The sequence below is a fragment of the Falco peregrinus genome, chromosome 6, assembly GCF_023634155.1.
Source record: "Falco peregrinus isolate bFalPer1 chromosome 6, bFalPer1.pri, whole genome shotgun sequence".
NCBI classification, from domain to species: Eukaryota; Metazoa; Chordata; class Aves; order Falconiformes; family Falconidae; genus Falco; species Falco peregrinus.
Window position 1 is genome coordinate 70,524,353 of NC_073726.1, and position 26,775 is coordinate 70,551,127.

Consider the following 26,775-nt stretch of genomic DNA (forward strand, 5'->3'; position numbering starts at 1 on the left):
CTCCCGTTCCTGTTCCAGTGCAGGCAGCAAAAGATAAAGGTGGTTCTGCTTACACAAGGCTAGGACCAGAGTGTCTCCATTGCTGCATCAGCAGTAGTAAATTAGAGGAACATGAATATTTGCACACAAAAAACTGACAACACCAAAAAAAATCCAGGTGGAAATTGAAATTCTTAAGAGCTGTATTGCCATAAGAACTGACAATTTTATTTAAGTTAAAAAAAAAAACCACAAAATATTTACATCGATTCAGAACTTCTGAGGCTGCTGGATCATAGGTGAAGTCATGACAGGTATGTATCAAATCAACCTGAGTCACAGTTTGTTGAACCTGAGATGTGACTACAATACTCATAAGAAATGCCAGGTCCAAGGCTGATACCTTCTTTCCCTTTATAGCATGACATTCTAAAGCTAAACACTTTTCCTCAAGCATATCCAGGTTGCATTCCCTGAAAGAATTTGCCCTGTACCTAGCCCTGCCCTTTTCTTTAGATTCTTGTTTGGTTTTAATTTTTCAAGCAAGCACAGGTTTATGGCAATTAATATTGAAGTATCTTTACTTCAGCTTTTCCTGGTCAAACACCTCAGTCTCTGTCAGTGTCTCTCTTGCTGCCAGCTCCTCACTAAGATAGACCTGATTGACATACAAGCCCCCTCCCCCCTTTGGTGATCTGTGTTGATCAGCCACCCATTTTACAGCTTGAGGCCTTTCTGGGAACAGTAACACTCAGTGTGGCTCAGCTGCAGCACCTGGAGCTGGACTGGGAAGAGCTTAACTAAAGCAAAATGCTACAGCTAATTCAAAAAAATACTGAAGTTCAGGCTCTGCTCACGGCACTTCCTCCAGGGGCACAGGCCAGGGTCTGCACAAAGGCTAGGAAAGTAAAAAAAAAAAAAACAAACACCCACAGAGAGAGCAAGCACTACCCCTCACAGGCACCAGCAGAGCTGGCACACAGCTCACACTATCACTATCATTGCTGTGCTAGTCTACAACAGCCTATCTATGAAGCTCTGCCTTCCCTTTCACAGCTGTATCTCAGAAGTTGAGAGCAGAAAAAGAGATTCACACACATGAAGTAAAGAGTCTTCAGGAATCCGCATCCTCCACACAGAGGGCTGGCGAGCTCAGTTATCCAGCTAGAGGGAGAGAAACAGAACCAGCGTTAACGGCAACAGAGCCACCGTCCCATGGCAAGACCTGTGCCCTGTGCCTGCCTGCGGAGCCCGGCAGCCACCACGGCTGCATGTCCCCACGGCCACAAACCATGGCTCAACTCTGCCACCTCCAGCACTGCATGTCTGCCATCACCGCCTGACATCACCCACTTTCCATGCTAATGGCAGGGCAGGGAGAGCACTGGCACAAGTCCCAGAACAGTGTGGAACAGCCTCCGGTGCCCAGCTCTATCCCGCTCCTAATGCCACCACGCTGGGGCAGGTGGGCAACCATCAGCCCAGCAGCCCTTTGCCTGCCCGCTCTGCGCTATGGCAGCGCCCCACGGAGCGGTAAGGCAGCACAGGGCAGTCTCCTACACTAGTGACCAGTTTCTGCATGCACGTGCGTGCGTGTCCCCTCCCCTCCCCCAACAGGGCAGTCGCTGAAGCAGGGGCCAGATGCCCGCCCGAGCCTCTACCCTGGCTTGACTGCTAGCAGTTCAGTGTCCCCCCTGTGCTGCAGCTCCAACAAAGAACAAGAATGGAGCTGCCGTGTCCCATCTGGCCATTCCTCGTTGTTCTGCTGTTGCTCAGGGGCAGCTCCTTTCTCCTTCCACTTCTGCCAGGCTCTGGGGAGCCCAGGGAGACAAGAGCAGAGGCCTCAGGCCCAACCGGTTCAGGAAACGTTGGCCTGCAGAGCTCGGGTCAGGCCTGCCTTGCCCGCACAGCTCCCAGAAGAGACTGCAGGGAGGAGACGAGCAATCGCATCTTTCTCTGCCCTACATTATAAATGTGCTCTGTTCACCAACTTCTGTGAGTGGGGTGAGGAGAAGCTGTGACATGTCCCCCTCAAGCCTCACTCCCTCAGCACACCACAGGGACTGGCATTCCCTTCTGGACAAACCTCCAGAGCACCACAGGGAAACCGGTTGTTCCCTCCAGGAAAGCCGTCTGACCGCACTCACCATTCTGACAACGTAGTTGTGGAGCTGCTGCCTGATGTAGTTCACAGTGGTGTTGAAGACACGCGGTAGAAGGGAGGGCATTGTATTTGCAATTTTTTTAGTTAAGACCATTGCTAGCACCAACATGCCCTTCTCCTGTTCCATGTCTAAGGGGATGGCTCGTGCAAGCCCTTCCACTGCCTCCGACATGTGCCGGATTATCTCCTGTATGGAAGGAAGAGAGAGATCTCAGCGCAATAGCTCTGGGAGAAAGGGATCTCTGCGCAGCCTGCCAGTCCTGTGCTGGTAACAACGTGCTTGTTCCAGCACCTCACAGGATGCTGCTCCCCCCTTCCTCCTGGGCACAGCAGCCTGCTGTTATGTGCCCTCAATGGCAGCAAGGATGACTACATTAAGCTCAGCTGCTCACCCAAGACAAAAAGAAAGGGAGACAACACATACACTACTGGAAAATTTAGACAGCACCTTACACACTCAGGGCGAAACAGCCCCCCTTCCTCCCCAGCCTAGCCTGCCAAGTCCTCAAATGGCACAGGAATCCTGGGGCTCCCAGGAAAGGCAACCTGCCCTAAACACAGTGAAGCTCAGGGGTACAAGCTTAGATGGGGACTATCAAGAACACAAAGTGAGTTTCATAGAAAAGCTTTCACATAGGGAGGAGCTAGACAAGGTGTCCAAGCATGGAACAAATACTGCCTTGCTCTGCAGTATGTATATGCACACACTAAGGTATGCTACTAGTGTGAAAAAGCAAGGTCCACCTGGTCAGAAGTTAGGTTTGGCTCGTTCTTATTGAAGACCAAAAAGTTAGGCAATAAATTTGAAGGCCTAAACCAAACTGGGTGGAGAACAAGACAGCAGGAGTGGGGAGGGTCAGACTCTGCTGGAATCAGTCTGTGCAGGTGACAAACCCCAGTAGAAGACACCCACATCACAAAAAAAAAAGCCAAAAAAGATTGGTTTAAGTCATTAAATCCTGCCTTTTCAGCAAGAAGGTGAACCCTTAATTCAAAGACAGCATTAGCTTATAAAGCATAAGAAACTCAATCACAGGCAGAGAAAGCCAAACAAGCCATAAAGCCAGTTATCTTGAAGATGCCAAAAAGGCTCTGTGGAAGAAAACTGTGGCTCTTGATCCAGATGTGGATCCAATCCTTAAAAGGAAAAAAGGAGGTATGTCTAACACAAGGGACCTCAAACGCAGACCTTCTCAGCAGGTCACCCATCCAGGGCAAACCTCACTGCCACCCCCAATGCCGACAGCCTGAGCTAAACAGTTACGGCACTAGAAAAGGGTCTCACTACTTGCTGTCCCTTCAGTGTTCAGTAAGAAGCACAAGTCAAGCTGCTGGCACAAACACTGCTCCAGTTTTGCCGACATGACAAGCAGCAGACAAACAGGATCCAGCACCAAAGATCTTAAGGACAAATACTAAGCCTCAACCAGACAGTTGATTTTCAAAGATAAGCCATTGGGCCAACAAAATGAAGTCAAAATGCCTCTGAAAGTCTGTTCTCCACAACTACCCCAATTTCACCATCTGCAGAAAGGAGACTGAACCCAAGGAACCCAACTGGCAGGGTAACAGCTGCCACAGGATACAGCATCACCTCTTAACAAATCTTAAAATGTAAGCATTTGGGCTGAATTTTAAGATGGCAACAATTAAATCGGCAAACTAGCAAAGATACAGACATTGCAAGCTTGCTGCTTCAAAGTCACTGCAGGAAGGATGCACAGCATTTAGAAAGGGACCTGCTAGTCAGGTGGCTTCTCACTCACCTCTCCAGACAGATTCTTGTTCAGGAAGTGCTGCATTAGGTCATTTACTACTCTTGCATTGATTTCTTTATCAAACCGGTCTCCAATCTCAGCAAGCTGAGCAGCAATGGTCTGGACAACTTCATTTACCTCAGGGTCAAACACTGCCAACACATACAGCAGGATTTAGTCCACAGGCTGCAGTCAGACTAGGTTTGGCGCAGGTAAGCTGACCCACAGCATTTTGCAAGAATTCCCTTCCCACCCCACCCCCAATCACAGTGCATTCATGACAGTGATGCACACTACAACCTCCTTGCATGCACTCAACTCATTTACCAGAGACCGTGTGCAACAGGTTATCTGTAGTTCAGGTAAAGTGCAGCCATACGCTGCCCAAAAAACACCACAAGGGAAGGTCAGAACACCTCCAACCAGAATTCGTACAGGACAGCTACAGCCAACACCTTGCTTAGAGAAGTGAGCGTGTGCCTAGTTTTGTCAAGTGACTACTGTCAGGACCTGTCTCTTAAGCACCATCTGAAGCATGCCATCTCACGGAATCATAGAGCAGTTGCGTTGGAAGGGACCTGTAAAAGGTCCTGCAATGAGCAGGGACATCTTCAGCTGGATCAGGTTGCTCAGAGCCCCGTTCAACCCGACCTTGAATTTTCCAGGGATGGGGCATCTACGATCTCTCTGGATAACCTGTTCCAGTGTTTCACCACCCTCACTATAAAAAAAAAAAGTCTTCCTTGTTATCTAGTCTGATTCTACCCTCCTTTAGTTTAAAAGCATTATTCCTTGTCCGATCTCCTTTTGGCAAAGCTTCCCATTGTCACTTGGGGCATGAGATCTATGCAGGTATGTGTAAGGGAGGGCTATTTACTGTAGCAGTTCCTCCTCAGTCAATATGCCAGCTGACACATTCTGCACAAGGGGCAATAGCCATCCTGCAGGTGGCTAGTGAAGCAGCAACAGTACCAGAAACTATCTGAGGAACAGTTTCCACCACACTGGTAGAGCAGAAAGGGATTCACCCAGTACCAAAACAAGAGTTATTCCAAAATCCCAGCCCAAATACTGATGCTGCCGGAAGAGCAGTGTGAGGCCTAACAACTGTCCTCAAGGACAGCTATCATTAGTACCAGCTTTGTGGCCCTCATTCTGATGTGCTGCAGACAAACCTCAAGGTGATGAGTGCTCTGGAAATCCATGGGGAGATAAGAGTGCTAAGCACTAGCTATCTTTGTGGTTAAAACTCCCAACGAACACCAGCACCACCTGCCACATCTGAAATCTCTCAATGGAGAAAACATTACTCCTCTGAAACAGACCAGCAGCAAAGATAGGAAAAGGGAAAAGAAAACAACACCTTCAGGGAGGCTTGTAGGATAGAGAAAAGAGCACTGACCTAGCTCACCGTTCTGCAAGTGGCCACTCCGATTGCCATCGGTCTGAAGTTCCACCTCATCATCATAGTAGCAGCTGTCTTTCAGGAATGGCACAATCCCCTGGCTTTGCAGGGAATGCAGCTGCTCTCTGAACTTGCAGTCAGAGGATGCCTCCAGGAAGGTGTACAGCAGTGCACACTCCATCTGGACAGATCCATTGATCTTAAAAGTAAGAAAAATCAACGTTAAGCCCATGCCTAGGAAAAGTCCCACTCAAAAAGTCTACACATATGCTGTTTTCCAACCCCCCCAAACACATTTCTCTGGCCTCCTTTGGGCATCCCAAAGAGCCTTAGTCAGGGAGTCCATAAGACTTCAGCAAATGCACACCAACACCTGGATGTGTGCCCACACAGAACGGTCTGGTGGTGAATGACGGATGGCTCTGTTCTTACAAACCAGTGGTGGAAGAGTCAGCTCACCTTCTCCTCACATTTCCAGCTGTGCCAATAACAAACCCTGCTCAGAACTCCTCTTTTGAAATAGGTGTGTACTTAGCACAAACCACCCACTTCTCCCTTTTCAGACATCTTTGTTTGGAAGGTTTTTACCCCTGTATTTGGGAATTGGGCATGCTACTTCCTGTGCATGAGCCCAGCAGCTTCCCTTTAAATGTAATCAGAGCACAACAGTAACAAGGTGAGAAACAAGTCTGCTAAAAACCCCAAGGTTCAGATTTATTCTCCCTCTTCAATGGGATCTTGACTAGCTCCGTAATAAAACTGTTCAGCTCTCTGTAGAGAACCAAGCAGCTGCTCACTAAGAACAACAACAGTGATATGGCAGCACATTGGTGCCTGGTGTCATCTACACTGGCACATCCACCCCCAGTACACAGGCTGTCCTGGTTTCAGCTGGGATGGAGTTAATTGCCTTCTTAGTAGCCAGTACAGTGCTGTGTTTTGGCTTTGATGCGAGAATAAGGTTGATAACCCACTAATGCTTTTAGTTGCTGCTGGGTAATGTTTATACTAACTCAAGGGCTTTTCAGTTTCTCAGGCCCTGCCAGCAAAAAGGCTGGAGGGATACAAGAAACTGGGAGGGGACACAGCCAGGGCAGCTGACCTAAACTAGCCAAAGGGATATTCCATACCCTGGGCTGCGATGTGTATATCTATATAGCCAGGGGGTTGGCTGGAGCAGGCAGCAGCATAACCAACTGAGCATCAGTGAGCAGGTGGTAAGCAGTTGTGTTGTGTATCACATGTTTCTTTCTTCCTTTCCCTCTGGATTTCATTCTCTCCTCCACCCTCTTTGTTCTAACCGTTATTGTCATTATTATTTCATTTTTATTCTATTTTGTTTATTACATTGTTCTTATCTCAACCCTCCAGTTTTAAATTCCTTCCCCATTCCCCTCCCCATCCCTCTGGGTGAGGAGGGAGTGAGCGACCACGAGACAGGCACAGGCTGCCCCCACAGCCATGCACCCTGCTGCTTCCAGCAAGGCAGGACAGAGCCCAAATTAGTTCGGTTGAGGAGGTCCATGAGACAGTCAAACCGATGAGCAAGAGGTCCCACTGGAACATGGGGCTTCATAACCAACTAAGGCATCTGCAGAAAACTAGGAGGTTGTCCAATAATTTTAGTTAAGCAGCTAAAAAGAGTAGGATGTTGTGTAAGCACAGAAATAAAAGTGAGAAAGAAAATCCTTACTCTGGTACACAGAATGTCTGCCTGTAAGAAAATGCTTAGGCTTAATCCTAACTAGGGAGAAGAATCAAGGCTAAAGTAGAATGGTTTGTCTTGCCAACTGCATAGGGTAATAGATATGCAACCAGGATGAACTTGATAATTTAAAGGAAGTTTCGGACACCTTTTGGGGAGTGAAACTTTGCAAGACCACCTATATGTACAGAACCCTATCAGTAATATCATACCAGACCCATATTGCCTAGGCAACAGCAGCAAAACTGGGACAAATGCATAAGTAGTAATTAAGGAGAGGTTTTTTTACTTGAGACTGGACAGAAAAAAGACAACAGACAACAAAAAGGAGACTTCAGAAGTGGGAACAAATGGAAAATAAGGTATATAATAATAAATATTATTATATAGGAAATATATTATATATAGGAAAATAAGGTCAGAGACAACAAAAGGCACATCTTCCATGACCTGACCGTGGATTTTTACAGACAGTAGTGAAGCTCACCTGGTGACCCACGCTCACTGGGGCACCAGCGGCAACCCCCTTGAACAACCCACTGGACTAGTTTGTGTCCAAAAGGCTTGTGGGTGGGCAGAGCAAAGAGGGCTATAACTGTACCCTCACACTAGGTAGAGTGGGGAGGAGAAGACATTTCAATAGCAGCTCAGTGTAGTTAAGATTTAAGTGTGATAAATAGTAGCTTCATAATTGCATTTAATATTATTGCACAAGATGCATTAAGTTGAGCACAGTGGTATGTCTATTCATTTGACAGCTTAGTTTCTAGACTTATCAATAAATACTGTAGTCTCTTAAACAGCTACGTCTCCAGCCTCACACTGTGAGGCAAGAGGAAGCAGCTTGCCAATTAAGTGGTTCCATCCACTTCTCTATTCAGAGCAGTGTCAGGGCTCCTGCCAGAGCTCCGAGGGAAAAAAGGAGGACACGAGCCAGGACTCTGAGACTTAACCCCTTTGAGGTATCTCAGAACAAGTGCACAAGAGAACTGGTCACTGTGAACCCCTGACTTCAGTCATGTTTGAACCTAACCTGTTCCATGATGGATTCAGAGACAGAGCACCTCTTGTCACCCTCTGCTTCAGACCAGAAGTCCTCGCCCTGCAAAACAGTGAGAAAGAAACGGGTGAAAGGAAAAAAATTTCCTGTAAACCCACATCTTGCAGCAATGTTCATGGGTCTGACCACATCTCATAGAAAATGACCTTTCTAGTGATGCATATCCATATTTCTGGACAGGGCTACCCACCACACAGTCAGTCATAAACAAAGGCTGAGAAAACCACAAGTGTCCCAGCAAGAAGGGCCCTATTCACACGAATGAGGGGCATCAAACTCCTTCCCGTCACAGATGCATGAAAGACAGCAGAGCAACGTATCTTTAAAGCCAAGAGGTGGTGATGGGGAAGGGAGGGACAAGACTTCATAGTGCCAGAGGCTGGAACACAAAGCAGTGTAATCACAGGGGAGTTCCTCAGTATCTACTGAGAGCAGGTAAGCTGCTTGGGTCTGCATGCACAGCAGCATGTTCTGAAGTGAAACACCCAGCTGACAGTGCTACACATCTGCAGGACTTTAAGGCTGCCTACCCTGACACCCATGCAGAGGTACATGTGCATACTCAGGTTATTTCAATACTTCCCCAGCAAACACCTAGGGACAGAGAAGGTTGCACCAAGCGTCAAAGGCTTCTAGTTACATGAACACTAATCCATTAAGCCTCCAGGGAGCCCTACTAGGAAGAAGGGAAAAAACAGGACCCAGGTCACAAGCTCCTCTGCCCCCAAGGTGCATGCTCAGGGCCGACAACCCACAGCCTGCCTTGTGGCTGGGCAGTGCCCAAGGGAACAGGCATGCAGGGAGGCCAGAGAGCATGGCACAGGAGGTGGCCTCTCACCCACCAAGAGCAGCTGGTAAGGAGCACAGTGCTCCCTCCTCATTCGGCCAGGTGAGCTGACGGGCAGGCCAGACCAGCAGCTGAAGCAGTCACATCTGGTACAGGAAGAATGTACAGATTGCTCTTGCCAGAGCAAGAAAGGTGCAAGATTTGCACTTGCTGTGCAGATAACTCAAGGCTACCCACCTAGCAAATGCCAAAGCAGGGAGGACAGGAATCCTGTTTGGGAATCCTGCATTTGCTGCCTCAGATGCAACAGTCCCACAACTGCACACAGAAGTCTCTGGTGCAAACTGGCTTCAGCTCTTGATGAGCAGGGCCTGGCTGAAAGTGGGCACTACCTTCCCACCAGGCCTTCACCCAGGGCAATAGTCTGGCTGCTACACAGGTACCCTCTCATCAAAAATGGGGTGAAAGTGCCAAGGAGCCCAACCAGATGGCCTGCAACCACCAAAGACCTGGCTAGCGATGAATGATCCTATTTCATAGTAACAACCCCTCACAACTGTTTTAAATAACTAAGCATGCTGGTGGAAAAGAGGAAGTGAGAACAGAAATTAATACAAACTCTGAAGGAAACCACAGTAATAATTTAGAGAGATCATGAATTTCCCAACTTTTCAAAGGCTCTTAGAAGCCCCCAAGACTGAAACATATTCTCAACAGCCCACAGGCAGCCTCTTAACCATAAGCTTATTTTTCATTTAGTTGTTACAACAGACCAGGGGTCCTCGAACTACGGCCTGCGGGCTGGATACGGCCCCCCAGGGTCCTCAATCCGGCCCCCGGTATTTACAGACACACCCCCCCTGCCAGGGGTTGGGGGGGAAACCAAGCAGCCGCAGATGACTGCCTGCCACTGCATCCGCGCGCCGGCCCCCTGGTTAAAAAGTTTGAGGACCCCTGCAATAGACTAACAGCCTCTTAAAACACAGGCTCAGCCTTTACTGCTTTGCATTTTTCTTTATTCCATTCAAATCCCTATTGCTGCTACTCACCTTTAAAGGGAGTGCTGGCTGGGGAGAGTGCGGTCCTCCCTCTTCTCTGGGACCTGAAACAGGTCAGGGTGACCCTTCTCTCCTTGGCTTGACTTTGCTGAAGAGCCAGATGTTAATTCAGGTTGGAGAACTTGAGACAGAATGCCTGAGATTAAGAGGAAAGTGGCGATTTAGCATTCAGCTGTGGCAGGACCTTAGCTTTGTTCAAATTCCCCAGGAGCTGTCCACACGAGCGACATTTCTGTAGGCTAGGCAAAGCCTCAACTCACACATATTTTGGTTTTATAGATAACATTTATTTTCAATTCAACATAATTCAGCCCAAGCCCAAGGTGTTCATGTTACAACTAGTAAACAGTGGATATTCTCTGATACTAACTCCTGCTCAGTTAAGCACCACGTCCTAAGCTATCACGGCTTCGACTGCGGGAAGGCTGAAGTAGTACTGAGCCTCAGCTGCCACATCGCATTTGCCTTGAAACTCACATTCACCACAGCAATCTTCTTGGCCTCTATCAGTGTTGCCATCCTCACCCAGCTCTAGTCTATGCCAAAAGCTTCATGCAGGACCACAGCAGCACTCTACAGCTGGTCAGATTAACCCATGCTGGCTCATTTGGCTGGCAACAGCCAGCTGACTAACTCGAGCACAGGCTGAACAAATCTCCCCGTTCTTTCAAGGTGCAAGAAGTTGCACCATCCTCTGCTCACACCACACTACATACACAGAGGGGCAGATGTTCTACGGTTCTGGCAGAAGTGCGATGCAACACAAGTCACTACGACTGCAAGTCGCACACAAGTGGCCAGATGTGCTGGTGAAACTAGCTGAGTAGCACTAAAGAGAATTCTCACTCGCAAAAACTTTACAGCAAAACCTCTTCCACCCAAAGCTAGCCAAACTGTGCTAGGGTTACCCATTTTCTTCATTGACGAGAATTCCAGTAAATTGCTGGAGGGCAAGCTGAGCAGTCAGGTGGCAATAAACAGACTAAATAAAACAACAGCTTGCAGAAGGACCAAGGCAATCTTTCTTACACAAGAGGATAGAGCAGAAATCAAAAAAAGCAGAAATCCTTCCTTGGGGGATTTACCACCTGCCACCTCTTTCCAAGGAAAGCTCAGGCTGAGGCTTTAAAATCCAGATTCCCTACATTTTTTGTCATACTTTCACACTGCCAGGAAACTCATTTGTCCAAAAACTCACAAAAAAGGCAACAAAAGAAAGAAATGCACTGTTGTCTTTTCCCACTCCCTGCTTTAAAAGAAGATGTACAGACCACGTCAGTCCAGGAAGGACAAGAGGCAAGCTATTCCATTCCTGTATCAGAAAATACAAGTCAAACAGAGATCCAGATCTGTTCCGGGCTTGCCTATACAGCTAAGCCCAGAAAGGCAGGGCACAGCAGCTTGGCACAAGGCTCTGCAACCACATCACCCACACCAGCTTACTATGCCGACTAGAAGCTCTTAAGAGGAACTTGACCCTGCTTGTGCATGCTCCTCACATCAGTTCCTGGAGATGTGCATGAAAGGTGCCTGGATCTGTCTCTACAGACCTAACGCTGTTTTGAAAGCACTTATGCTTTTCAAAAAGAGGCAGAAGCTTATATGTTGGTTATGGCAGGAAGGTCCTCCCTGAGTGCTGCACAGGTAAAACCTCAACAAGAGCCTCTCAAAACCAGAAAGGGGCTGTGCAGCCCCTACCCCGCCAGGGTTCCTGCCGCACCCAGAGATGTTAACGGGTGTGCAGGGGGAAGAGACCCATGCACTCATGGGTGTTCTTCCCCTCAGGGGATCATCTCAGTTCTATGTAAAGTTAGACGCTCCCCAGGCAAGTCCATAGAATTAGAGACATTAAAAAAAATTATCACCCATCACAGCTGCAGATTGCAAGTTTGTTCACTCCGGCACATGAGCAGAGATAAGACAAAAAAGAACAATAATAAAATTCACCACACTCCGAAGTACTTATATGGTAAAAAATTAAGACAAAGAGGCTTGAAGATGAGAATTTCGTGAACTAAATTCCTTGAATCAGACACTCACCACTGAGGCAGTGAAAGTCCCTGAAGGGTTCCAGTCCTCAGCTAATACAAAGCTCTGCTTGGGTGGTCAAAAACACACCAAAGAACACGGAAAAGGATTTATCCCACACTACAAAATGGCTCCCTACTACTACAATACAAGGCAAAATTCCAGAAACTTCAAGTTTTAGACAATTACTTAAAATCAATGCAAGTGGCTTGGATAGTCACAAAGTTCCTCCTGAGAAGTCAAATTCCTTAACAGAATTTTAAACAAATAGACCCCTGAAGAGCAAGCCCCAATCAAGTGTAATTATGCTGATGTCACCTGAATTTTTTAATCATTAAGACTTTGGAAATCTGAATCTAACACTACCAGGATAAGACCTTTTCTCGTGGATGGAAAGAGTTACAAAAGAAAATGTATATTGGGTGAAAAGAATATTTAGTTGGAGAATGAGAAAAGAGGGAGATAACTGCTACAAACACGATCTGCATTCAGATTCAGATTCTAACTAGACCATTTGCTAAGGTTGCTTTAGGCCTGCTGAAAGTCATGGAATGAGTTTTATGGAGTATGATTTTAAAAAGCATTAGATACCAATTAATTTTAATGCATTATTCCCTTTCACACTTTCAATTCACTCATTAGACAAATGAGCTTAATGTGTTAACAGCTACCTCTGAAAAACCACTAGATGCCTTGAGGTATTCAACAGATAAGACTACAACCAGCTTTTTGAATCGGTTCTTACCATCTTCCTTAGAAAAGAAGTGGAGGGGCTATTTTAAGCACAAGTTTAGGACCCTTAAATCAGCTCTGAATAGTCAGTGTGGGGCACGTCCATTCCAACTCAACACTGTGTTGGGATGAAAGACTGGAGAAGCATATGTTAAGTAAACATTAACTACAGTTAGAGGAGCACATCCACCAGCCGCTTGTCAACACAGAACTAAAGACCTCATTCCACCCACGCGCCAATTTCAACAAGAGAGAATTCTGTGGATGCTTCCCCCAAAGCAAGCCTCCAAGGCAATCACAATTCTTTAGATGGGGCCGGGTATATCCTGAGGGATGGTGCATACTGCTCTCCTCCAGCAACACCAGTCCCTTCAGGTCTGGTGTCCCGTCTTCTGTTTCTCCTTCTCACCCTCAAGTTGTATTAGTCTTTAAATCTTAAAAGGAACTCATCAGTGCAGCTGTTCCCAGCTGTGCCTACCAGTGAGGGGTGGCAACAGTAGAGGCAGCAGCAGGCAGGGCCAGAATCCCCTGACTCCAGGCTTTAAGGAGAAATGGCATGGCAAGTTTGCAGGGTGGAAAAGAGGGACAGGCAGGACTGCAAGACAGTCTGCACTCCACGGCTCTCTTCCACACCTGCACCTCCTCCCACATCACTGAACTACCTCCTGCAGTTCTGGGAGGCATAAGTAAAGGGAAAAGGCTCTTACTGTACCACGCTTCTCCCAGCACCCTTGCTGATGGTGCCACACCATCTTGGGCAAAGAGGCAACACTGGCCATAGTCGTGCTGGAGAGACCAGACTAAGTTCTCCCTGCCATACCACCGCCACATACTGCATATTTCAAGAGCAAATGCTGCAAGCACACATTTTATCTTCCCAGGTACAGAGCTACACATGGAAACAGCACAGCTGCAAAGCATGCAAGATTTCACCAGCTCTAAAAAACAAGGTACCTCCAGACACTGCAAGCCCATCACCAGCAGCTCCACACACACCAGCGAGAATCAGCTGGCAGCATATACTACTGTTAGAGGAACTCTCAATAATGCTCAAGGCTGCTGTGAACAACAGTAGGTCCCAGAATCCCTACAACAACAGTGCTAAGCCACCCTACAAATCAGCTTTCGTCCCCTCTTCACACTTCCATTATGTCTTCAAGACTGCTCAGAAAAGAATCCACCCCACCACAAATAATGCCTCTGCTTACCACCACCACCTCTCCTCACAGCTCAGCCTGTGAGTTACTATTCTCAGCTGTATCAGACACTGTCTGGTTATGAAAACATACTCTTTCCAGCAGCAAAGCCACATGCTTGTAGGGCTGACTCCTTTAACAACTTGTCTGGATTCCGAGACAAGTCCCATACAAACACCTGGACAGAGACACTATCAGTCAATGGACCTGTTGTCTGAGTTGTCAAGATATTTACCTTTATGTCTCACATTTGAGTTAGAAATCAATTAAAGCCTTCAAAGCAGAAACTGCAATAAAGCATCAGTCACCGAGAAAGTGCATAGGATTGAAGCCTTTTCGATTTCCTCTGCCTGGCAGCTGAAAGATAAGAACTTTATTTTTGGCAGTCAGGATGACATCATTCTTGGAAGAAATGAAATGGTGCCTATTTGTCCCTTCCTAGACCTGGCGGCTTTTACCTGTCTCGGAGGCAAATATTCCATTGCTGAGTTGCAGAGCTCTTTTCTAGAAGAAGGCATAATTTTACAGGTAGGGAAACTAAGGCACTTGATATGACCTGACATTTTAAATCCACAACCACTCAGTTTCACAGTCTTCCTGAAAACCTGCCACAGGCACAACCACTTTACGTAACCAGCCATTACTAGAAAGTGAGGAAGAGAAGCGAAGATAAACAGCACCGCAGACTTAAGAAGTTCCTTATTTGAGGAAGGATGTGCCTAAGCTGTGCCACACTGCTGCCCATAGCACTTCAACACATGACAGCATAAGCAAATCCTACATAATATAGCCCAAAGTCCGCTGAGGAGTCCCCATCACCCTGCCACACTCAATTTCTAGCCCATAAATCCAACGGGAACTAAACAGCCCTACTACCAGCAAAAACCAGAGCTTTTCCTCATATTTCTCTAGCTATGGAAGAAACCTGACTACTCCCATGGCAGTTCCACACATAACTAACAACTTGGCAGGAGGCAGAAACAAAAAGGAAGAGAGCCTGTTGAACTGCTGAGCTGTGCTGAGATGAATAGGGGTTGTCATAACCACAGAAAGCCTGTCCCCATCACTACTCAGCCTGCAAAGGATACGGCAGCCTCTAACAGTGCTTAGAAGGCGCCAAGGCTTTCCTCACCCGAGACCCACTGTCCTCCTAAACCAGAATTTGATTCTAGGCTTTGGAAAGAAAAGCAGGGTGGTGGGGAAACAGACAGTGCGATACATTAGCCAGATGAAGGACAGGCTGAACAAGCCCCTTTGTGCATTTATGGATGCACATACACATGCTACTGCAAAACCGAAGTGATTAATACCAAAGCTACTGACTTCGAGTTTCTCAGGACTTTCCCCACCACAGGGAACACAGCTTCCCAACCACAGGCATTTTCCATGCATTTGTCTCCAAGGGAAGCCACAACTCCAATAGTATCATTTTGGAAGTAGTAAAACTGACAAGCAGCGGGCAGAACACTGAGATGCCAGCAGGTCTGTGGCCCAGCACAGGACAGACCCCATCCCCCAGTCACTTGTGATTTATTTGCTAAACTCTTAGGAAAGATACCCTGCAGCCAGGATCCACTAGACTGCTCAAACCCACCTCTCCAGCTACTCTCAAGCACAACTGCTGATCGCTTGAGGCAGTCAGCTTTTGTTTCTCTCCCTTTCAAGATAGCACCCTCCTTTAAGATGCAAATAATGCCACTACCAGTCACTCCAGCAAGGGATTTTAAACCTTTGATTTAAAAAAATACATTGAAAAGTGCTGAATGTTCTTGCTCGGTAGTTTCAGTGTATATTTATCTTCTAGTATTCAGTGGCACTGAAACTCTAAATAGAGCACAAAGACCCAACACCAATGGATGCTTGTCCAACTGCAGCCTTCACTGGATCATTTTTACCTTTGATTCTTTATGCTGCCTTAGTACAGAGTGAACACCTCAGCCTGAATGCTAAATACTCTCAGCTGTGTATTTTGACTTAGAAATACATTGCACAGTTTTTTTGATGGGGCTTTATCTTCCTTTTTGAAAGAAAGGCTTTAGAGACAGTTTCGAAAAGAAGGTTTCGATTGGCCTTTAAGGGATTTATTTCAGCTCCAAGGTCTGCCACTGTTTCACATTACTCTTCATGACAACATGAATTGCAGCAATCTTCTAGTTATCAGGGCAGTACTTTGACTTCTTAGAAGGAAAAAGAACTTCCTCATCAACCTTTATTTTCATTTGGCTGAGAATGTTGTTGCCCAGCCCCTATGCAGCACATCAATGAATAAGAAGGAACACTGCCATACTACTAACTCTCCTCAAACAAAAGGTAGGCAGGAACTTCTGATTATTGTGGTTTCTATATCAGATCAGTGATGGAGGCAGCACTGTTCAGTATTCTTCAGAAGCCAGCCTACAGATAAAGCTACATTGAAACTGAGTCAGAAGAAACCCTGCAGCTCAAATTGCCCCAAAGCTTGGAGCCGAGATTTGGATTCAGCTAACTGCAGCTAGACCCAAATGGAATTGCACATCTCCATATTCTGGGCATGGCCACACCTAAGAGGAAGAGGCAAGATTTGGATCCTGACTGCCAATGCAGGTGGTTTTCTTTTGATCTGGGATTGAGCTTAGTTTTTTCCCCTCTGGTGTTGAGCAAAGTAACTCCAGTCAGGCAAACCCGCCCTGCATTTCATCTCCTCAGGAACATGACGAAAATACTTCTACCTTTCCTAAGGACCTGGTAGGAGGAAGCAGAGCAAACCCTGATGAAAAGACACAATCACCCTCCTAAGATTACTGATCTTTACAGGGTCAGCTCTGTGTTCACGAGTCCAACTATCAGCCCAGTAGCTGCAACACAACCCCGCAATAATGTCACAGGGCACGTTCAAGCTGTGCTTACTGTTTGCCTCTTGGAAATGACTGAGGAATCATAATTCCAGTCTTCTGACATTACAAAGGAAGGCCACAATGGGAGCAGGGAGCTCCTCAGTAGTGTTGGTAAGTGGTGGGCACTGGAACAAACTCCAGTTATCACTGGTGATGTGCAAGTGACAGTGTCAAGTCAAACAAATACAAAACTTGCATCCAAATTTAGAAGATGCCACTGCTGGGGCATCAGCACTGGACACTTATACTCTGGCATGCTTTTACAGTGGAGAAGCAACAAAGTGTTCAGTCCCTGGGGCACAGATGACAGTCTCTTATCACTTGGCCTCTCACAAATGCAGGTGCCACTTGGACAGGCTCTGACAAGAGCTGCCAAACAAGACATCAGAAAGTGGGACTGGATACAGTAACTGTCATGCCACCTAGAGGACAAGACTATCCTTATTTTACTTTTAAACCCATGCACTACTGTTATGTGCCAGCCTGAGCACAGTCAGAAAATCAGGAATACCACTTCATATTGCAACTTTGAGGCATGTCACGGCTGATACCAACAATAAAGAAGAATGTAATTCTCTTTCCTTTGCCTGACTGGCAAGTTAAACAAGCAAAGTATAAAACTCATCAAAAACAATAAAAAAATGTAAAAGATGGCTGTACAGACACGGGTGGCCACTAACAGTAGCATTGCCTTTGCCTTTGGTTACCTTCAGGCTGTATGACTAGACAAGAACTCCTCTTCCAGACTTGTAAGTACCAGGAATATCTGCACTGCTTTCTGCAGACAAAAAAAAGAAAAAAAAAAGACAGAAGCTATAAAGATGCTCACAATGTGAAGTTTAAATACTGCATCAGCGTAGGTCATTTGAGACTACACATCCAAGGAGCAATACACCTAAGAGAACCTGATCAAAAGCTCCCTGCTTAAGACAAGTATGGTGACGCAACAGTCAGGATGGCAGGCACAGAGCTACAGCTTGGTGCACAGAACAATTTACTTTCAAGACGATTTTTACAGCTGGTACTCTCCAGAATTATTTTAGCGGAGCCTGTTTACCTTATCGGACTTGGAACACTCACTATAAAGACAAGACTTAAAGCATTGATGGAAAAAGACAAATCTTCACAGCTGCATGTTTGTCTGCTCTGAAAGCATACACAACCTCTCTCAATATTCAACAGATTCTCCAGAACATGAAAGTGAATCTTAAATGGGTTTCCTTCCTCCAAAACAGGAGGTGTATCATAGCTATAAAAATCTCTTCCATTCCTTACTTTTATGTAACAACCATGTACCGGTACAGACAGCCAAAGAGACAATCCCCAGAAGAAAAGCCTGACACTGGTCCTTTGATAACACTGAACATGCTGGCCCTTAGGAGAATTCTCTCCCACCGTGTTGCATTACAACCTCTTACTACCACCATGATAATTAAACTGATGAAGCCTGTGGAAAAAAACCCAACAAAACACAAATCAAAACAAAAACCACCTTGAAGGAATTTCTTAAGACAGGAGCCTAGACATCCTCAGGAACCTCAGAGGAAGTTGTGTATCAAACCAGGCTGGCAACTCAAAACAGCATTTACAGCCCTGATCAAAGGGTTTTGACAGCAGTGCCTCAAACTTGTGAGCATGAAAGAAAGCATCATCTCTTTTAAACACCTTTAGCACAATGATAGATGGCTAAGAAAACATTCTCTTTCACAGAAACTCAGCAGGAGCCATTTGGAAGCTGTGATTAGCAGAACTGCAGAACAGTTGCCTCCAGGAGCACACATTTCCTACTGTCCAGGCAAATGGATGCAGTTACACAAGATGCCCCAGCACTCTTCATCACTCCTCCACTCAGCACTGCTCCAGCCTCTCTAGCTGTAAGTCCAAAAGCACAGTGAGAAAGCATCGATTTTACGAAAATACACGACCGTGCATGAAATAATGCAAACCATTTCACTTCCAGTTTTAGCTAATGAGGAAACACAGATTAACACTAAATCCCAAGAAGCGAATATAAAACTGAAATTAAACAACCAGCTGATCTAAGGGGATTTGTTTTGTATGCCTGTTTATCTAAGGGTGTAACAACAATTACAGTAAACTACCAGGACCGAAGTACATATTTTCTCCTTTAAATGAAATGAAAGAAATAGCCCAATACGTCAGAAACACCTGCATATTGCCCATTCACTATGAACTGCAGCAAGAGCATACTAGGAACTGATCAAAGGTCACAGTGTTTTATCAGGAAATACAGATGGTTTCCAGACACTTAAATTCAACATCCATGTATGCACTGATTGCACACACAATCCAATTCCCCTGCTCATACCTTCAGTGAAGCTGAATAAAAGCTCTGAGATTTTAACGGAAAGTGGTGAGCAAAATACTGAGGTAGGAGTTTAAAGCCAAGTGACAGTCCTCTTGTGATATAGAGCAGCATTCTGAGGATGTACCGAGGTGTACAGCCCTTTCCTCATGTTCACCATCAAGGACAGTCCAACCAAAGCCCACCAAGGCACCTCCACGCAGTACCATATTGGTGTGAAGAAACAGGAGAGCCAGCAGAATGGATCAAGAACGGAAGTTATAAGCAGACAAGGCAATACTAGCAACACTAAGCTAAAGGGCTACTAAAGGGGGTGAGATTGAAAGATTCTTAGAACAGCTGTTGCAAAGGATGCAAAAGACACCAACACAGCACTATGCTCTATGCTTGAGCAATTGCTTCAAAAATCGTGTAGGAAGCAACGCATGCCATCTCATCCAGGTATAAGGAGGTGTCTAACACACACTGATGGCAGCTACAGGGTCCTGTTCAATAGGTGAGGCAACAGTAGGATGCCAGGACATGGCTCACTACAGACATCTGGTACCAATCAAGGCAATCACAGAAGCTTAACAGATTGCTTTCAAACCTAAAGATCGAGACTGGACACTCTGCATGACTTGTAAAAATAAATGTTACATTTTACCCCTCCTTTCCCTATCCTTCTCTGAGCTGGGTGAAAAGAAAAAATCTCTGGGAAAGGGACCAACTACACTCATTGCTGCTTATTTTAATTAAAGCTGAACCCAGCCCCCTGCAACTGCCTCCAACCCCAAGATAAGACATCCAAAACAACAGGGGATCATACTTCAAGCAGAAATCTGCTCCTTTAGCCAAGCTTTAATTTCAACTCCCTAATTAGAAATATTTGCATATACTTTGCTTTGCACAGCACACAGATACGAAGATAATTTCAGCCACAGTATGCTAAGAGAAAACCAGAGGAAGGTGCTTTGCAAAGAAATACCAGATTTGCTGGTAAATTCTGCTTTTTCGCTAGTCGAAGAATTGCATGGAAATGAAACCTGCTCATCTGCTCTCAATTCCCTCAAGTAGAAAAAAACCCCAGATCTACCTCCTACTGCTTGTTAGTTCATTCATACCTAGTGGTCACAGCAGCTGCTTCATCAAGGAGCCAACACCTCATAGCTGCTCCTCCACAGTTACACCAGCAGTCTTTGCACTGAGCATATACACTTTTTAGTGGTTATTATGTCCCTACTGCCCCATTCAGTGGGATGTAAGGGAAGCTGTAATTTCTGAATGCCAGGCCACTCCAGGAAGGTCTCCAAAGGTGGCAGTCACTAGATTTATGTGCCTGTCTGCTTCCAAATTAAACATTTTCATGCTATTACAAGAAAAAAAATCCGTTTGATCTGTCAGCTCCTCCAACTCCTTCCATCCTGTTACACAAGAAAAACACAATACACGGAAACAACATAGCATAACTGACTCCAGGTGAAAGCACTCAGTGAAAATACACACCAGCCTCCCCCTAATTATGTATCACAGCTCTTAATGTTTTGGGAGCTAACAGAAATAAAAGGCCACACTAAGCACCTTTACAAGGCCCTCACATTTATCCAAAGGTGCAGTGTCCTAGTGCTGGGTACAGGTATACTTAATCCCCAAGAGGAGAAACTCCAGGTTTGCACAGGCAGCACTGGTGGAACTCAAGCACACTGTTCTGCTGTATGTGCACAGTGAGAAACCGAGCTGAACTCATGGTCTCAGCGGTACTAGCGCCAGCTGGCCTCCTGTGGCTGTAAGAAATTGGAAGGGCAGGAACTCAACAAAACCACCTAACCAAAAAAAATCAGTCTTATTTTTTCTTCCTAAATTCAGCAGATGTCACCAAATGCAAACAAGACGCAGCCAAGTAAGAAGGGGAGATTTTCACACCCACCTTTCTTAGTACAGGGCAGCTTATCCAGCAGGCTCACAGTCAGGTATTACACACTGCACATACACAATGGACGTTTTTTGCCTCAGCTGGACCCTAAACCCTGCCAGGCAGTTATTTTTAATGACAGGCAAGAGATCTAGAAAAGACGACAGGAAAATGGCAAGAGATAGGTTGCAGAAATTCAAGCAAGTTAACAAAGTGCTAGAATGCCTCTTTTTATACAATGCATTCCCCAGGTGTTTTTGCGTAACACCAACGGCACAGAGGATATCACAAGTAGAGTATAGCTTTGCAACACCTAAAGAAGACTGAACAGCACTAAACTTGTTACGTAAAGAAGTTGCAAAGGAGAGAGAAATGCACAACCCCCACCCTTTTTTTAAGGAATACCTTTAAAAATGTTATACTTCCACAGGCAGGTGAAAACAGTTTCAGTCTGATTGGTGACAAAAAGTTACAACAGAACACCAGTCTTCCCCACAAGTGGACTTTTTGCAAAAGTCCTTTACCAAAAAAAACCCAACCCAAAAACCTTAAAAATAATTTCCTGTTGGGAAACCACCTTGCTCCTTCTTCCACCTAACACAATCATTTCGAAAAGATAACAAAACAAGTATCCTGCAAGACTTTGGCTCACATACCTCAAAAAACATCAAGAAGAGCTGCCAACTTCTAAAGTAAGTATGGACTTTCTGGACTAAGACTTCAGTGATTTAAGTAACTCTGAGGCCCTCTACCTTTTTTTTTTTTTTCAGTAAAAGCTACAAAATACTGTGCATTAACAGAAGACAAGACCCCCCCCCCCAAAAAAAAAAAAAAAAACAACCTGCCAGTTTCAGAGCCACTGGCCCTCCAAGGTACAGAGACCATCACCTGACCACACGCACCAGAGAAACGCCTTTCTAGGGAAGGGGACCTGCTCACACCGTTTCTTTCCACTTCGCACGCTGTGCGGCTTCCTGCCCCAGCTTCTGCCACCCCGAGCGAACGCTGCCCTCGGGTCACAGCGACGTGACCGCTGCTCGCGGGGAACAACGAGGCAGCCAAGGCTGTCACCCCCTGCACGGCGGCCAAGGACAAGCTGTGGGAAGGTGAAGGAGGCTGGAGAAGAGCACACACCGAAGTGACTCATCTTTATCAGTCACCAGGTTCTCCTACGAACTATATAACACCATTATCGGAAATCGTTCCCTGCCCGCTTTCTCGCCGCCGCTGCCACTCCCACAGCCCCGCCGCCGGAAAGCCGAGGCAAGCACGGGTCCCGCGGAGCCGCCGCTACGGGATTAACCCCTTGCTCCCTCCTGCCCCGCAAACATCCCCCAGGCTGAAACCTGCCACCACAGACCGAGGGCGAGAGCGTCGGGTTTACGGCTAGGCTCGATAATCTTAAAGGTCTTTTCCAACCTCCATGACTCCACGCTCAGCTTTACCACGCGGGCCAAGGCAAGAGAGCGTCCGTCCCGGTTTACGGGATACCGCCCGTGCGGAAGGGAGCCCGGTCTGCAACGGACACAGACACGGTGGCGGAGGGTGACTCCATTACGGCGGGGTGAAGCCGAAGACGGGCCAGAGCGAGCAGCAGAGCGGCGGCCCGGCCCCGGCCCGGCCCCCCCGGGCGGAGGGCAGCGGGGGCGGGCACCGGTGACCAGCGGAGCGCGGCCGGGCGGGGCTGTCGGAAGATGGAGGGAGCGAGCGGGAAACAAAGTTCAAGGAAAAAGCGGGCGGCTGCAGAGCGAGGTCGGATACGGCCGGCGAAAACCGACCGGGGGAAGCGCATCAGTCGCGGCCCGCAGAACGTTTCCCGCAACCCGCCCCCCCCCCGGCCACCGACCGCTCGCCTCGCCGGCGGGCTGAGGGTTGCGAGAAGCAACCGGCAAGTCAGGCCCCGCGGCGCCCCAACCCCCGCTCCCGCCGGCCCCCCTTCCCGAGGCGGGGGCCGCTGTCCCGGAGGGACCGGGGCGGGCCCGACCCGCCGGGGAACGCCGCGATGCTCACCGCGCCGGCTTCCCGCCCTGCCCTCCCCCCAGCGCGGGCCGGCTGGCGGCGGCGTTCGCAGCGCCGGGCTCGCTCCCTCCCCGCTCCCCGCCGAGGGGAAGGGAAGGAGCAGGTGCGGCGGCGGTTCCGCGGCCCCCACCCCGCAGCCCCGCGAAGCGCTCCCGCCGCCGGGCCGGTGCGGGCCGTACTCACCCAGCAGGAGCAGGGCCCGGCGGCGCGAGCGCGCTGCCTCCCCTCGCGCTATTTGAGCGGCGCCAGGCCCCGCCCCCCCGGCCCTTCGGGGCGGCGCGCGGGCAACGGCGGCACGCGGGCAACGGCGGGCCAGGGGCGGCGGGCAACGGCCGCGCGCGGTAACGGCCGGGGGGGGCAACGTAACGGGGGGTAACGGCCCGGCCGAGGCCAGCCCGGGAGGCGGCCTGAGGCGATGAGGCCCCGCCGCCGGGGGGGTGGGTGCGGGGCTGCCCCGGCGGGGGGCGGGGCCGGGCCGCGGGCTGCCCGGGGTGACGGGCCGGGCGCGGGGGAAGGCGGAGCCGGGCCGCCCGCCCCGCGCTTCCTCGGGGCCAGCCGCGGCCGTGAAAGTGGCTCCCGGCGGCTGGTGCCGGGGCTTTCCCCGAGCGGAGCCGCCCTCCCGCCGGCGCAGCCCCCTCAGCGTGGGGGTGACGCGGCCCCGGGCCTCCGGCCCCGCCGTTGGCAGGATTGTTCTGGAGCTCGACCAGCGTCCGACATTGTGCTGCTGGGCCGAAACCTCGTGTCCATTTTACAGCCACTACATCCCTGCCAAAAATAATATTAAATTTTCATTTAATATAGTTTTATGTGTTTAGTATCATTCTACTTCAACTAATTTTTATTTAAACAGCCTTACGGTTTTAATGTAGTTTTGTTTCTCTTACTTTGTATTTAATACAGGTTTCCTGTCGTGTGCTTTCTTCTTCCTAACATGCCGAGGCACCGTACCGATTTCAGCCTTGGTTTCGCTACGCGGAGCACACCGTGGGTGTTTAATCAGGAAGGGGCTGATGGCAGAGTGCTTTTTAAAGTTCCTGGGATTCTGCAAAATTAAGACCAAACTAATTCTGATTCAGGTTTGAGTCATGTGTTTGTCAACCCAGCAAGTGGCTTCATGCTGGGAACTAGGTAGGGGGGGAAAATTGACACGTAGGTATCTGCCAACTTTTGTAAATTCCAAGGAATTGAAGAGAAGTTTCTGGTTTTTTTCAAACTGTTCAACTTGATCTTGGAAAGTCAGCACTGCTAGCCACAGGTAGGCAAAATGCATACTCTGCCTTCTGTCCAGAAGAAATCGGCATTATTTTTTGTTCGCTTGGTTTTGGTATCTGAGTAATATAGATTATTTTATGTATTTGTATAGAAAATGTAAATACTAAAAAAGAGATGTGATCTTTTGCTTACAGGAAACCACGTGATTCCTATGTCTGAGACATTCAGAAAAGTACCACGTACTCAGCAAGTTTGGAAAGACTCATTTATCCACTCCCTTGCAGTCCACAGGCACTGAGACTGTTGCAAAGATGCCAAGGGAAAATGGTACTTTTTCCAAAGCCTGGACAGGTTTTTTGTCTTTCCTTATCCTGAATGCTGTGTAAAGGGATGCAGGCTAAGGAAGGAGGCAACTCTTCATCGCTTCCATTGAGTAATATCTATAAAATGAAGCAGGAGGCCCCCTCCTTCCCTCTGGCAGGATGATACCATCTGTGATGCAGCTGAGGAGCCACGTTACAGCACTGTTGCTTTTACCCATTACCACCTGTAGGAGCCTTTTCTCAATTGCCGCTGATGCTTTAGGATTTAAAGGAGGAAGATGCACTCGACCTCTGCTTGAATTGAATCTCCTCCAAGTATGCTTTTCCTGGTGAGATGAGCAGCCCGGTGGCATTCTTACGAGATTAGGTTTGCATTCTACCATATACAGGACTTAAAAATGCAATTGCTAATGCAGGCAGCTGTCCCAGCACTCACGGTGGGGACTTTTCAAAAACAAACACGAGGGAAGCCAAAATGCCAGGTTTTGCATCTGCTCTTTGATCTTAGCATTAGGCGTGACTTCCTCCTAGTTATGTTTCCTGACAAGTCACATGTGTTGTCTTTATCCAGGCCAAGCAGCTGTACAACATAATATGTTATGGCCAGGAGGCTCTGCATTGAACCCATTGACATCCTCCTTCCTGTGCTCCTCCTCAGAGCCAAGGGCACGTTCACGCTTCCACCTCAGTAACCGCTGTGCTGTTCCTTACCTCAGCACTGAACCTGAAGAACTGGGGAGGAGTCACGGGGAACAAGGCAGGCTGGGTGAGGTAGCTTCGAGGGCATGAAACACCATGTGGGGAAAGGGTGGGAGGCTCTCGAAGGCTACTCATCATCAATGGAAACTGAAAGAAGCAGCTGCCAGCACGCTGGGCTCCTGAGGCGGGACTTTTTTGTAAGAGATCTTCTTCAGGTGTTACTTCTTACGCGCACATAGCTAATCTGTGCAGGGAGTGTGATCCTGCTCATCTCCACAGGCCCTCCATCCAGGGCTGGTGCAGCTCATTGCCAAAGTGAGCAATACAGAAACGCCTCCTAGGAGACTGGTGGTTCTGTCCATAGTTTATAAAATAGCAGAACCTCTGGGTCCCTAATTGAGGTCAGGGGCTAACAAGTTTGCAGTGTAATTAAAAGCTGTGATGAAGTGTTGTAAGGCTGGCTTCCTGAGCTATGGATGGGAGCTGACCTCCTGTGTCTCCAAGTCCAGCGGTCAATTTCCATATATTCGTTTCTCTTCTGGCATCACAGAAATCCTTGTGGACTGGCCTTTTGACACCAGAGAGATCCCTCCTGGCTAACCACAGCTTTCTCCCACTACTCTCTGAAAGCAAGAGACCACAAGGACAGGAAGAGGTGTATGGTTTGAAACGGCCTCCAAGAAGTGCCGACCTACTGAGCTACACGGATGAAACGAAGTCGTGAGCTGTGTCGCTCCTGAGCGCAGCCTGCTATCTCCAGCCTCCAGGCCCTGGGGCCCACCCCCCAGCGCCAGCCACGTTACAAACACGAGGGTTTATCCTTTGTTTTGAAAATGGTTGGGTGCAGGAAAAGAAGACTCGTTCGGGATTTCCCCTGCCTGGGATTTCCCACAACTTCCTGTGTTTTCTGCTTTTGAAAAAAAAAAAAAAAAAAAGGCACGAAGTCTTATGATTTCTGTTTACTCAGTGACAGCATTGCTGCTGTCTGGGTGTCATTCCTTCAGGCATCAAGCTCCTGATGTTTACTGAACCCAGCACCCACCACTTGGGGTGAACACTGACCCTTTTCACACGGGAGATACCCAGATGCCTTGTCTTGACACATGAGCTGGTGAGCTTGAACCTCTGAATCCTTCCAGTCAGTTCAAGGGGCACAGCTCTGGAGCGCCACATCCCTTAAGCTGGCAGAGTGCAGATGAGACAGGGCATGGAGTGGTGGGGGTTTAAAACAACACAAAAAGTCAGCACAGAAACAGAAATGTCATTCATTCCTTATTTTACTGAATGCTGCTATACCACTGTCAGGTGTTCACGCTAGGACTGCAGGCTAAGAAAGTGAGCTACAGCTACAGAAATGAAGTCTTAGTTCCTACAATTCAATTTACATTACTTTCAGCCCTTCTGGGCCATTACTTGTAATTTCTCTTCACAGAGAAGCTGAAGAAACAATGTAAAATGTGGAGAGAGGAACCATGTATTTGTGTTGTATCAAGATCGATTTGTTTGTATCTCAGGTAAGATGGGCTCTGAGTGTTCCAGCAAAAGAAAAATTGAAGTCGGA

General features: G+C 47.7%; 1 protein-coding gene and 1 long non-coding RNA gene across 9 annotated transcripts; one reads left to right on the forward strand and one right to left on the reverse strand.

The window, feature by feature from the left end:
- Positions 1 to 185: 185 nt before the first annotated feature.
- Positions 186 to 23,302, reverse strand: BID (BH3 interacting domain death agonist). 6 transcript variants are annotated; one of them, XM_055807545.1, is made up of 8 exons: positions 23,164 to 23,265; positions 17,452 to 17,522; positions 9,907 to 10,051; positions 8,044 to 8,112; positions 5,303 to 5,504; positions 3,910 to 4,052; positions 2,127 to 2,330; positions 186 to 1,143 (listed from the first exon to the last, which is right to left on the reverse strand). In XM_055807545.1, the coding sequence occupies exons 4-8, from the start codon at positions 8,050 to 8,052 to the stop codon at positions 1,132 to 1,134; spliced, it is 570 nt and encodes a 189-aa protein (XP_055663520.1). In that variant the 5' UTR covers positions 8,053 to 8,112; positions 9,907 to 10,051; positions 17,452 to 17,522; positions 23,164 to 23,265; the 3' UTR covers positions 186 to 1,131. The 6 variants fall into 6 exon arrangements, with proteins under 6 accessions (XP_055663520.1, XP_013152461.1, XP_005234778.1 ...); XM_013297007.3 differs by lacking the exon at positions 23,164 to 23,265 and adding an exon at positions 20,977 to 21,112 and having other exon boundaries at positions 5,312 to 5,504; XM_005234721.4 differs by lacking the exon at positions 23,164 to 23,265 and adding an exon at positions 20,977 to 21,112.
- LOC114011396 (uncharacterized) lies at positions 23,242 to 26,749 on the forward strand. 3 transcript variants are annotated; one of them, XR_008747717.1, is made up of 3 exons: positions 23,242 to 23,321; positions 23,881 to 24,844; positions 25,087 to 26,749. It is a non-coding gene; the product is annotated as an uncharacterized LOC114011396 (long non-coding RNA). The 3 variants fall into 3 exon arrangements; XR_008747716.1 differs by having other exon boundaries at positions 23,881 to 24,519; XR_008747715.1 differs by having other exon boundaries at positions 23,881 to 24,235; positions 24,387 to 26,749.
- Positions 26,750 to 26,775: the final 26 nt, after the last annotated feature.